The sequence below is a fragment of the Phycodurus eques genome, chromosome 5 (assembly GCF_024500275.1).
Source record: "Phycodurus eques isolate BA_2022a chromosome 5, UOR_Pequ_1.1, whole genome shotgun sequence".
NCBI classification, from domain to species: Eukaryota; Metazoa; Chordata; class Actinopteri; order Syngnathiformes; family Syngnathidae; genus Phycodurus; species Phycodurus eques.
This window is the reverse complement of record NC_084529.1, coordinates 16,309,954-16,324,084: the sequence shown is the minus strand read 5'-3', so window position 1 is coordinate 16,324,084 and position 14,131 is coordinate 16,309,954. Positions and strand designations below refer to the sequence as shown.

The 14,131-nt window shown below is 40.2% G+C and overlaps 1 protein-coding gene across 6 annotated transcripts in view; it reads left to right on the top strand.

Annotated features, from left to right (window-relative positions):
• LOC133403146 (voltage-dependent calcium channel subunit alpha-2/delta-1) overlaps window positions 1–14,131 on the top strand; it is a 90,042-nt gene that overhangs the window by 7,407 nt on the left and 68,504 nt on the right. For all 6 annotated transcript variants that reach the window (XM_061677756.1, XM_061677754.1, XM_061677753.1 and 3 more), the window contains exons 2-3: window positions 2,474–2,555; window positions 3,226–3,342. In XM_061677756.1, the coding sequence (XP_061533740.1) occupies window positions 2,474–2,555; window positions 3,226–3,342 (199 nt within the window). The remainder of the gene's footprint in view (window positions 1–2,473; window positions 2,556–3,225; window positions 3,343–14,131) is intronic.

Genomic DNA, 14,131 nt, shown 5'->3' with positions numbered 1-14,131 from the left:
TGAAGTTAGATCGTAGTTTTTTTCGAGTTTGTCTCTTGCTTTTTCCATTGTTTAGTAATCAACAGCAGAACGGTTTCTGACCAAAACGACGACTTTTTTTAGATGGCGTTCGTCATTCACGCCATGAACTGCATCATCATTTGTCACGATGGCGACACACACTTTATATACTACCTACCGTGACACATACTCCGTTTATACCACACATATACATTCTCTGTCCGAGTGTGCGGTGCCTAAACACTTCTCCCTCATAATCCTAGATTCACCTCCTAATCTTTATCTTCTACTCAAAAGCTGCGCTGATCTCAAATATAAAGCGATGCGACAGCACCATCTCCAGGGATCTGATAGTCATTACAGTGTTTTACAAACCTGGATCTCACAGACAAGCTGGGAAAGACCCACGTTCATGAAAAATGTACTTGATAAATACTGTGTACCTCGGTAGCGGCAGTAAACGGTTGGATTCCAGTTGACGGAAATAAACGTCCTCAGCAGTGAATGAATTAATGTTCATATGTGAACTTTATTTTATGGACTGAAATCTTTGGAACATGGGTCTCAAAATGGACTTTTAAACAACTGCGGTATTGTTCCCGAAAATACTCATTTTCTAAAGTGAGTGTTAGAGCAGTTTTAGCAGGTCTGTTTTGCAATGTAATTTGTATTTTTTTTTCTACTGGGAAGATTTGAATTAGGTTTTTTTTAAACATGCTGTTTCCAGCCTTCGGCCACTGTCAGCATATAGGTGGAATTAAATAGTGGGCAGTGCACAATGTGCTGTGGCTGCATATCTACACTTTAGAATATACTTTTTTTTTTTCTTCTTAAGGCGGCCTGGTCTGCTCAGTCTGCAGTGCTTGTCCATAACCATCTGGCTTTGGGAATTAAAGGCAAGCAGCTGCTTTGCGCTGCTATTTGTTCCCCATAGCCTTTTTTTTTTTTCACTTACCCTGCCGCTGTCCAAATGGTCTCATTTTTTTTTACCATGAGTGCTCTATATATTCTCTGTATTACGTCAATCGTTGTCTGTGACATATTTCTCGTGTGGCTTCTTGGTCTAGCGCTATACTTTGCACCCTCCTCAGTTGCATGGAGCCAGACTGATGTATTGCTCGTATACGACGCCCATTACACTCACTCGGAAATATCCTGTGAGTGAGCATATTGCTTTTTCCATGCTTACTCTGCCGTGTGTGGTGTGACGCGCATTTAGGATGTAGTACATCTAAAGTACGTCAGTGTTAATCCAAATGCCCGCCAATCAGGGCATTTGTGCACCATAACAATTGACTTTTTGGATTAGTTAGACTCACTTATTTTTGTTATGAAATTTGCCGGTTAGCATTAATGCTAACTAGGCGGGCGGACTAAATTATGTCACATCATACCTATCGCCGCTTTTGACTGTGGATTATTTTGAGCGTTTCTATTTATTTTTCTTACACAAGATGAAAATTATCATGAAAGACCAGACAGTTAAGCATACTGTGGACTTCATGGATTATTTCGAGACTCGCTGTCTAATTTTGTTATGATATGTGATCATTATAATTCATAACTCACCTCATATTGCCTGAATCATGCGATATGTCTACATTGATCGCTTGTTCGTGATTAAGCATACCAAGGTCTTTGACTTAACTTCACTGGGTTTGTGGAAGACTTTCTCACTGGTTTGTACGCCAGCACTATGTCTCTTTTTTAAGCAATTTACCTCACGTAACATCTTATTTTTGACTGACACGTCACACATTCAAATGACAGCAGTAAAGAAGAAGGCTCAAATCATCATTCAATGTATTTCCCCTCTTTTCACAATCAGTTCGCCTTCATCAAATAACGTTTACTGCTGTCGGAATTTTTGCTACCCAGAAAGACGCGTGGCGTCATGTTGAAAGTTTATTACGCTGTCAATCACGTTGGCCCCCGTAGGCGACGAGCGAGCGGCTCGATTGCGAGACATCAAAACAAACGAGACTCATTGGGTGAGGTGTTGCCAAGCAGGTCAGTCAATCTGATTGAAAGGAGCAGCGTTCAATAGATTATCATCACTCCATTTCCCGAGAAGTGGGCTAAATGAGCTCAACGTCAGTGGCAATGATGGTTATGTGACTGAGCGCCTTATCATATTATTATGTATACACAGCACATTGATGGATAACTAGTTTTTAAATCAGAAGTCAAGGATACTACTTTGCTCAACTATTGTTCAAGTTACTTTAAAAAGGGGTTTGGTGCTCAAATACATGTTTGCAATATCTCAACATTATTTATTACACATGCCAATTAAAAAATTTGTACAGATTTTAGCAAGAATAATGGAAGTTGATGCGCATGATTTGCTTTTGCGACTCAATTGTTATTTATGGGGGCCCGCGTGATTGACAGCTTAATTGCACCCGTGATGTTGCCTCTGAAGTGGCTTAACTCGGCTTCTGTGTGTGTGTGTGTGTCTTCTGTTCCGTAGCATTAAAGAATGGGTTGTTCAGATGCAGAAAGAGCTTGTCACCCTGGCAGACACGGCCACGGCTGGAAAGAGTCTTACCCAGGTATGCCACTAAGTCGTCTTTTGGCAGGGTTTATCATATTAAAAAAAACAAGTGTGTTATGGCAATTCCGATGGTATTTTAGTGGTAAAAAACCTGGCTAGGTTGGGCTTGATAAAATTGCATCATTTGTGGAGACTAAGTGGCCTTTTGGGGGGGTTAGAATACACAAAAACTCACCAAATTGATATTTTAGGGGTCCTGGATGCATCACCCAGGAAAGTAAATGGTCTTCTGGGAGGCTTTTTCATACTCTAATACATACAACATTTTGCAAACACGTGTAACTTTTCAAAAATGTCCACCTTTTGGGCATCTTAGACGAGAAACATATTACATTTTTCAACCATTTGTACCTGCCAGCATTTTCACATTTTATGGGTCGTGAATGCGACGTCCCAAAACCCTCACTTGCGACTCCCAAAATGTAAGAAATTTAGAAGTCCTGCGCCTACCCCCAGGTTCACTGATCAACACCATATTTGGCGAGATTCTTTTATCTCTATCATCTCAAAGTCTGAAAGACCCAAAATCTAAAATTGAACAGGATTAAATCATTTTGGTTAAACGTGTGAATATTATGGGGGCATTTACAAATGCTTTCATCTTAAATGTCTTCTCAAATGTAATTAACGTTGAGCTTTTTAATACGTGACTGTGTTTGTGTGTGTAGATTTTCTTAAGGAACAAGCACCTCTACACTGTGGAGCAGAATGACGCTGAGGAGTTGGTGGCCAGAGCGGCCAGGAACATCGAACAGCTGCTCCGCAAGAGGTCCACAGCCTTGGAGGTAAGACTGGAAACATTGGAGCAAGCAAGCTGACATCTTTACTAACGAGGCCTAGCGCCGAGAAACGACACATTGCTCAGACAATGACACTTTCCCATGGGGAATTTATCAAACTGACAGGATGGTTTACAGTAAAACAATGGTTTTCAAGTGTGGGACAGACTCCCCTAATCACAAACCCCCCGAAACACAGGGGCCCATTTTGTGTTCGTGTTTTCAGCTGGCTCTCATTTCGTTGTTTTTTACCAGAGTCGAAGCAAGCTAAGTACCATTAAAATACATTTTTCCTTACTTTTCTCAAGATGTTGAGCCGCTGGAGACGCTGTTTTACACCAGAATCTGAATGGTCATTGCATGAGCATTTTGGTGCCATTTTCTCTCTGTACAACGTGTGTCCACAGTCTGGCCCGCTGCTGATTTTCCATTGGGCTGCCCCATATGCTAATAGAATTTTAGAAGGCACATTAGAACATTAGAAGGCTACAAGAAAAAAATTTGATGTTGAAAGGTAGCGCGCTAATTAATTTTTTTTTTTAAATGTAACAATTTAAGTTGGTTCATGTATGTTAAGTTGTTACATGTATGTAACAACTTAAATTATTTGTATAAAAATGTAAAAAATAGTATTCATGAATTTCTTTTTAAAAAATTCCAATTTGAAATTGTTAAATATTTGTACGTAAGAAGATATCATTATTATTATTATTATTGATTAAATTTAACCAAAAAAATAAACATTATTACAAGATTTGATGCATTTTTTTAATGAAAAAAATAAACAATGAAAACTAAAAATACATTTGGAATGTTACTAGATCTGGTGGCAACTTGGTGTCAAAGGTAATCTGTTGAAGTGAGTTACGACATAAGTAGTGCTTTGCAGCAAACTTGTGGCATCAATAGGAAATAAACCTTTTTTGGTGGCTGTCAATGATTTGCAAATTTTCGCTATTGTACAGTATATTATAAAAATATCCAAATAGGTAGAGGGGCTTTAATTCTGTCAATTTAAATTGGTTTATATGACATTCATAATTACTTTCATTAAACGGCTTTCAACAAACATCTCCACTTGAGTTTATTAACATCTTATTTCCCCAAATATCCAGTTTTCAGTTTCTAGTAGTGCCATCTGGCTCCTAATTAACTGAATCATATGTTGAATTGTTAGGCTGGCTGAGTGTTCGCCGTCCCAAGGGACACTGAATTGGATTGTTTGCTTTTTCCTGTGATAAATAAGCGCCATTGTCCTCTAAGAGGAAGCCGTTGCACTCCTCCGTGTTGTAATAATCCTCTGGCAGCTCGCTTCCGCCTCCAAATAAAAAAAAAAAATTTTTTGCTCAATTGCTACTAAAGGCTCACAGTTGGGATGCAAAGAAGCATCCAGGGTGGTTAATATCGTCTCTTTTTGACCGCATCTGAAGCAGTAACTAACTTTTAAGTGGAACAGAAAAGAAGATTTTGTTTTGTTTTCTGACCCCATCAACCCTACCAGAGCTGAGCCAAATGGCTGCTGGTTAGAAACTAAAAAATAAAGAAACTAACCAACAAACCTGACCACTGTCCCGCGAGTAATGGCTACATTTACTGAACAAAGATGACCATTCACAGGTGATTAAGGATAGTTGATTAAAAAATAAAAACACTTTGCCAAATGGCTGCTCTCTGGGAGTTCTAGTGTTAAAAAAGAGATGCGAGGGCTCGCTCATCATTCTTTGCAGTAGTAAGAGCAGTAAGAAAACAAAATTCTACTCAACTGCCACGAAAACAGGCTTTATTACACAAGTCACGTCAACAAAAAAGCAGAAATTCAGTGCGGTAATGAAAGTTACGACCCTGAGGTTTTTCCTTTTCTTTTTTTATTTCTTCTAGGAAAGAAGTGGGTCATCGATATATGCTTGTCTATGTGTTCATGCGTTCAGAGGGCGCCGATAGCATTTGTCTCTCAGCACCCCAACGCCTGTATGAAGCATCCTCCTGGTTGTCTTATTAGTAATGCAGACAGTGGCTTCATAAACACGTCTCCTGCCAAGTGTCTGTCTCGTGTGTTTTAAGTAAGCAGTGGGAACAAGATTGGCTCTATGCGAGTGGAACGGATTTCTGTATCCAGCGGTACCTTCAGTTACCATGTTAATTCATTATGTGACCATACTCGTAACTTAAATCAGTTGCATCTCAAATCAGACTTCACCACTGAAATGAATGGAAATGACTCATCTATTCCACGTCCCTCTCCACTTGGAAAATGCAAGCGCAAAGCACGACAGTACCTAATGTTTTGTCAGTCCTTGTTCATCAGATATTGTCCTTCCACTGCAAGGAAATCGATGTGAATTGATGGTGGCCGGATGTTGTGAAGCGGTGGGGGTCCGAAACGTTTTCGCATCTCAGATTTTGTGTGTGCGCTCGTGTGTGTGTTATGACTCCGACAGTCCAACTCACCTCCAAACATCGATCACCTCTTGCTCCTTATTGCATCTTTCTCTCATTTGTCACGTTCCTGCCCTGTGAGTGACCTCCAACCATATTGGTATTGCCTTCTGCATGCCTGAGGACACACATAATTGGATGAATGAGTGAGTGATTGACACACACACACACAAACACACACACACACGAATACACACACACACAACGGTAATCACACCCATTACACATCAAGCAAGTCCATCTTTCACTGAGGTGACAAAGAACTTTCATATTCCTGTCTGTGCTCGACAGCCGCAGACTAAGGCGACGCTTTAACCAGTCACCTATGTGTGGCTATGCATGTGCACTCATGCCTCCATAAATAAGTGTGTGGGAAGAGCGTGGCATGCATTATTAATGAGCACTTGGCCACACGCTGCAAGGAGAGCGAGCACAGTATCAAAGGCTTTACGATCCATGCCGGGCGCGTGCATTTGCACATGGCAGCCGTCGCGGTGTATTCCGGCTCACTGGCTGTGGTCAGTCTGATCTTGTTACCTGAGGTTAATGAACCTAAACAAATCATCAATATAATGCCATTGTGTTATTTTGTTAATAAAGACTACGACCTGAATTACAAGCAATGTTTTTTTCCTGAGGGAGGAAAATTTGTTTATTTGCGGTGAGGCATTTACTTTTTCAAGTGGACGATTATTTGAAGAAGGGACACTATTTGAGGAAATACAGTAGTTATTTTAACATTCGTCATAAACACATTGAAGCATTTGTGCATGTAAGTTGCAATTTGCAGGAGCAGTGATTATTTTATTGGGGGGTTAGGTTTTTATTAGCGCTGAGTCATTCATTTGGATGGCACAACAATTTATTGAGGCACAACATCTGTTAGAGTGAAAGCGATTGTGGTTGTTGAGTGTATTGTTTCCATAACAAAAAAATAAATTACAACAAATTCATATTTAGAAGTAAAACAAAGAAGGTAAGAAAGGAAGTTTTTTTTTCAAGTGAAGGTGGCACTGCAATTAATTGAGGTACACCTCGCCACTATTTTAGTTTTGTTCATGTTCATCATCAGGGCTTCAAAATATACTGGCTTCTGAGGTGAGGCAATTATTGTTTTCAAGTGGACAAATCACGGTGATTATTTGGGGCACTGCGTCTATTCAAGTTCAATATTTGAGGAAATGCGGTTGCTACTTCCATCTGTCACAAACATTTTGGATCATTTTTATGATGAAACTTTCCTGAAATTAGGCGTGTATGAGGAAAAGCATTTATTTGTTCTTATGTAGGGTAGGGTTGTGTAGGCTTTGTGTGTAGGTTCTGGGGTGAGGCCTTTTTTTTCCAAATGGAAAAATCATGGTCATCAATCATTAATTGAGGCACCGCATCTATTCAATGTTCACTATTTGAGGAAATTGGGTTGCTTTGTCATCAGCCTGTCACAAACATTCTTGACCATTTGTGCGATAAAATGTTCCGGAAATTAGGCGTTTATTGGAGGTGAGGCATTTCTTTCTTCTTCTGATATATGCTGTGTATATTTTCATACTTTTTGATGTAAAAAAACTGTTCAAAATGAATGCACTTACTCCAGTAACAGTGTGCTATTGTCCTCAAGGACTTAGGGAGCATACTGTATGGAATTTCTAATATTTTGCCCCCGTCGTCAAGCTCACTGGAGTGACCAAAATATTAGGAACAGCTCTCGATATGATGCAGCACAGCCACAATAATAAACATATTGTTAAATTTAATATCTCTTGGACCAGTATGACCATAACAGGTTAGTGTTACTGAAACCAGTTCGGGGTGTACCCCGCGCGAAGATAGCTGGGATAGGCTCCAGCAGCCCGCGACCCTAGTGAGGATAAGCGGTAAAGATGATGGATGAAAAAAAGCAAACTGATAAAACACTCAGAAGACATATTAGTTATGCATACTGTATACATTACGTGAGCAATAATGTGTCTTTTATATGATGGCATATAGTACTTTGTGTGTGCATTTGGTGACGAACGCCACGATCCGCGACACTAACTTGTGTAATACCTCATGCCATGCCACTAAACCGCAGCTGGTATGCACGGTTTTTGCTTTCAAAGTTACATTCAGTAACTCACTATGACTATAATCCTAATTCAAAGGTTTATGGGTAGGTTTGTTCTACTGAAGATAGTAAAGATCCAGGGCAGCGTGGTGATATAATAAGAATATTACAACACCTGTATTTTTATTACATCACACCTAATGTCCTAGATTTATTTATTTGATTTTTTTTCCAAGTGGAGAAGTGTATGCTCGGAGCATGTATACGCCTTTGCAACAGCATGTACAGTATCTTGCTGTTGTGTATACTGCGTATCGTTATACTGCAGGTGTACGGGTGTACAGTATTTCTTCTTCTATTACATGCTAGATGCTGATGCTGGTTTTTGTTCTGCACAAACGCACATAACAATAAAGCTGTACCGGTATTCAAATTTAGACATGCAGTTTAGATTATGTCATTTTAAATAGCGACGACAAAGGCAGGGAGGGTTCAAGTCACAATTCAGTTTGCTTGTTTTTATTCTTAGGTGGCACAATTCCAATGTGTGTCATGGCAAAAACGCATGGAATCGGATAGTTTCAGAGGTCAGAATCATGGCTTTTTTTTCATAGTAATGGCTGCCAATGTGAGTGTAGCGTAAACACACAGATCGGCTGTACCGCATCAATGCTACCATGACCTCATCAAAACACACCGGTTGGAGACACATACACATCCATGTCTGTTTTCTTTAAGAAAAACAATGTAAATCTCTTAGCTACAGTGACAGCATGGTGATTATCAAAGTGAAGTACGCGTGAAGAATCAACCACTGTACATTTCAGAGCTATAACTATCAATTATTATTAGTTTTTTCTTTCTTTCTTGTATTTAAGCGCAGTGTTAATGTTCCAACTCTGCATAATGTTACCGTAGTTTACAATCATAGTTAACATACTATTGTAGGAATAAAGTCTGTGCCTTGTGGGCGAAGAGCCAGCACAAAACCAACTAAACACTATGTAACGTCTAATATTTGTATTATTTATGTGTTGTTTACATCTGTGTTGTCACTGCCCGGTGTTGAGGTTTATGGAGTTATTTACGTGTGATTTGGAGGTCTGCGCATGTGTAAAAACAGCCGTTTTGTATATGTGTCACTTAAAATGTACATGGAAATACAGTTAAGAAGTTGGATATGTGTATTAAATCGGAACTGGGCACTCAGGACTTGCGGTGTAAATCCAGCCTAACTCTTGTCTGTGGTGGGCTTTTCAACCAAGAGCATCACGCCAAGCATCCCTCTGTGATCTCCCACAATGCATTAAGGCACTTTCAAAGAGACACAGGGGCTGCACACATGCGGCATTCAAATGAAAAGCTACAGTAGTCCGATGACACGTTCGGGACAGGCGTGTATCATGATGTACTTTGTGGGTATGGTATTGTGCAAGTACACAGTACTGTCAGCTGTCCTGTCACTTTGTAGAAATACGGTGTATGTGAACTGAATTTTGTAAAAACTGTGATAGGGATTGGTTGGTATTAGGTAACCAAAGACTGTGGAAGTCAAATAAGCTACAAATCAGTATCAAACAAAAAAGGGACAGACTGGTAACCAAATCTCATTTTGTCATAGATATGTGTAAATGTTTGGTTGGGTTTTCTTTGAATAATTTAGCAAAACTTAATCCCTAGCCTGCACCGTCAAAAGAGCAATTTTTTAGCCAGTCCCGCAAACACTGAGACTTCACAGATTCAAACTACGGCGGGCAAAAAAGAAGGCTATAATCACCATTCAAGCCATTTCCCCTGTTTTTCCTAATGGCTCTACCTTGATTAAATGACACAGAAGGGTTTGTTGGTGATTGAGTTTTTGCCACCCGGAAGTACTTGTGACGCTACGGTGAAAAGGTCGAGACACGATGCCTCTCCCAGGCCTACCATAAATCTCGTTAGAATTCCCCATCTGCGCTGCGCCCTCTCACCAACACACACACACGCTGACACCTCTCTTCTGCTTAATACAATTAGTGCAGCGCGGAGTTGGGCGGTTGAGTAACATCTGCTCTGGAGACTGAGACATCTCTGATCTTATCATAACCTCGGCTCATTATATCCATGCGCATAATGTCGCATCTTGCGCTCATTATGGAAACACTGTGGCAGAAGACGACCGATTAACAAATATATGCCCCCACCACCACCACCCACAACACTGCGTCACGCCAACTATCAAACTCATGCGTGCATTACACAGGAAAGCACTCGATAAACTTTGCATTAAAATAAGTGATCTTAATTATTCATGAGAGAAGGAGTCACTGAGATTATATCTACGTAAATAGAACAATTAGGGAATATTACACATTATAATTTTAACAGCAACATTGTTGTATCTTATTAAAAAGGGCATAATACGAATGATCATGTAAGAACCTTCATTGTTTTCAAGATGGCCCGAGGGGGCAGATTATAGTAATAACGAATAAACACCAGTAATAGACGTCCCAAGTAAAAACGTTTATAATTGCCTATAGTCACAGTTAAAACGGTAAATATATCCCAAACTATGTTGCCAAAACATTTAAATATCATTGCAAAGTCATCTTACAACATACCCCTTAAAAATATGTGACTCACAAAAGTATTTAAATTTTAAAAACAAAATGCGCAGAATGTGCATGTGTAAATGCAGCGAAGATTCACCGTAACTCCCACTAACAACACAGGCTAAAATGTATTATTTCTAAACTACTTTTCAATTTACATTAGCTGTTGAACCCATTACTCAAGTAGTTGATTAGTCGACTTTACGACTCCGCATCGGCATTTGAAGTCGATTAATTGCATATTACGTTTTTCTTGTCTTCTAATTTTACAAGTTTTTACAGAGGATTTTCACCTCGCCTGTCTGCTGCCGTTGCCGGACCATAAAGCACTGTGGAGGTGTGAAATCTCCGGCCAACAAGTCGACACAGTTTTCATACATCTGTGCGGGTCTGAAAATAAGATGGTGGTGGATGAGAAGAGCGGTTAACCTCGCTAGCTTCGGCTAATCCGCCACAAATCTTAAATCATTCATACCAGCGGGACCGTGAGACTGGTGCTGGGGAACATGTAAAGCGCCATCTTCGCTGCCAAAAATGTTATGTCCAACAAATCACGGGCAACAACTGGGTGCTAATGAGAACGTTCATCATATCACAACACGCACCAACATCACGACCCTCGCAATCTTTGGTGGCAGATCGGAAGGAGCACAAAAAGTCAATTAGGCATGTTTTTCAATGAATAGGCTGGAAGATCCAGTTCGACAACCCCCCCCCCCCCCCCCCCCCAAAATTGAAGAGGTAAATTCGTGAATTGTGAACCGCGAATATGCCGGGGCTGACTGTATTTGTTTTTGGGAGCCATATGGGCAGCAATATGGGCTGCATGATCAAGTTATTCTCGCAGTTTGTTTTCAATTCTAAACAACAATGATCTGATGAGATAATTAGAGCTTCTGTTCGCACACAAACTTTGTCGCTTCCTAACACTTGTTTCACACGCTTGCACATGTCCGGAAGAATCTGGAATATTATGCACATGCAGATAATTTATTACACCGCCCCCGATGTGGGAAGTTATGTCTTTGCCTAGATTTTGTGACTCAAAAAGCTAGTTTTTCATGAGCACAGCAGGGTGGACAGATCTTCCCATTCGTTTATTGGGCGGGGGGTGCCCACTATGTAATGTGCAGCGATGCCCCCTATAGGACTGGTGTGGAACCTGATTGAACACAACGTATACAGTTGTGGCTATTTCAGCAGTACTAGGTTTCCACTGCATCTCTTCCAGCAATACTCAGTGCCGCCTGGTCCTGTATGTTGCGGCACGACGTGGTACTTAAACTGAAGGCGTGCCAGTCTAAATTTGGACTTGCCTCTATATTGTAAAAAAACTGACGGAAATGATTAATTAAATATCCCCGATGTAGTGGGGGCACGAACGATAAAACACGATAGCTTATAACTGGGCTTCACTGTCAGTGTTGTTTCAAGTTACGGTTACAAGTTACCCTGTTGAAAATTTAAGAGTAATGTAACTATTTCAATTACTTTACAAAGTCATAAAACTAAGTACATTTGATTACATTTCGATGACGTTTCTTTATTTTGAATGAACGCATCAACAGGACCCTTGGATGTTTCCTCTAAAAAGCCCCATCTAGCGTTGAAAAGAAAATGCTTGGTGGTACGTAAATGCACACTGGTAGTATCAAATCTGGTGCGCTTTTATCATTTGATGTACACCACTGGCTATAACACTGTATTTCTTGTTACATGTTACCAAAAAATTTTGGTTTGGTGGGTTGCTACGGATTAATGGCATTTCCGTTCATTTCAACGCGGAAAGTTGATTTGCGATACGAGTGATTAGAGTCAAGGTACCACTGTATTTATAACAAAATAATTCTTAGAATTCTTCTAAGACTCACTGTTGGTGTAATTGTACATTCCGCCTTTCGCCCGAAGTCGGCTGCGATAGGCTGGCGCTCCCTGCGATCCAGAACAGGATAAGCGGTACAGAAAATGGATGGATGGATGAATAAATATTTATATATGAGGCTTTGGCTGACATTTTATGCCACTAGATGTTCTCAGAGTTAGACACCATTGACATCAGAACGAGAGACAGAAAGCAGCTGTGGACGTTCCTGTGGGAGATTCGAGCGAGATTCTCCCACAGGGCCTCCACAGCGCCTCTCACTTTTTTTATGTTATTTTATACCTCCTTCCCTCTGCTGTGGCCTTCGTCCTAACCCTTTGCTGCGCCACTCTATCAAACTGGAATATAAAAATCAACATGTTCTTTATCTGCCCTGACCTCCGTTTGATGTGCGTCGCGTTCGCTTTTTTTTTTTTTGAATAATTGAATAATCCTTTTGCCTCGTTTCTTCAACCATGCAGAACAAGATATTTGCTCAGTGGAGGTTTTCCATGTGTTTGTTGTTCTCAGGTTTTAATAAGGTGTTTTCCTCTTTGCCCTCCATTAATCAATGAACCTTACAATTCTCCTCTTCCTGAACTCACTTCTACTCACCTTCTAATATTGATGCTCTCACTCATTGTCATCTTCCTCCTCTTTTATGTTTTTTTTTTTTTTTTTTTTTTTTATGGGCTCATTGATGACGACCCAAATGTGGATTGACGTTAATGGGTGGACGGAATACAAGCATGTGTGTGTGTATTAATGATCTTTTAGGCCATTACTGCGGTTGCGAGTATTGCTTTGATGTACAAGAGAGAAAGCAGTGTGCTCTGAATGGATTGATTTTTTATTTTTTTTGCATGCGCACACAAGAGAGTCTGAGGTTTAGTCGAGCTGTACTCGTCTTTCCAGTCTATACGTGCTTCTCTTTTTTCACTATTCAACATGTTCTCGTGGGGATTAACAAAATACGGTGCAAAAAGAGTTAAGCGCTACATTAAACATGAGAACTGGACTATGTTCTGGCAACTTGAGTTGGAAAAGATGAGTTACCCTAAAAATTCTTTAGTATGACATAAATTCAAATCATTAGGGGATTAGATAGATACTAGATTGATATAAGATACTATTGTAAAGATAATTAATGATGACAGTGATGTTTTTTTTTTTTTTCGGTCTGAAATCCTATTAAATTCCCATTGGAACAGGACCTGGTGGTGCCCAGAGAGCTGCCCAAGTGAGAAATATCTATTTGTGGTATGTACTCTCCTACTGTAATAGCGGAATACGTATGCTACATTTCAGGAAACAGGAAATTGTAAACCTCCGATGAGGGCAAAATGGGTGGAAAATCGTGTAAAATTGGGGAAAATTGGTGTATGGTCCAAGGATAGGAATTACCTAAAGACTTTGAGGTGGAACTGATTGTCGATTAATCGGGTATTGAAGCAACTGAGGCAAAATGGAGTCCAGTACCATTAGAAAATAAATCATCGCCCAAGACTAGTTTCACCAATCGACACAAAATTGGGTGGACTATTATAACAGGTCGCATAAAAAAAAGTCTCCAAGACCCATTCCCGAATTTGAAGAGGAAGTCAGTGGTTTTGGGTCGAAGCAGCCATTTTGGGTAAATTATAAGGCTGGTACTTTGATGAATCCACTTGCCAACATCCCTACTGTTCTGGTAAAAGCCTTCCTCCCATCCCTGGTCCCCCTCATCACTAACATCATCCACTCATCTCTCTCTTCTGGTATTGTTCCCACAGCATTCAAAACCGCAGCCATAACCCCAATACTGAAAAAACCTGGTTCAGATCCAAATCATTTCAGTAACCTTCAGCTGATCTCCTA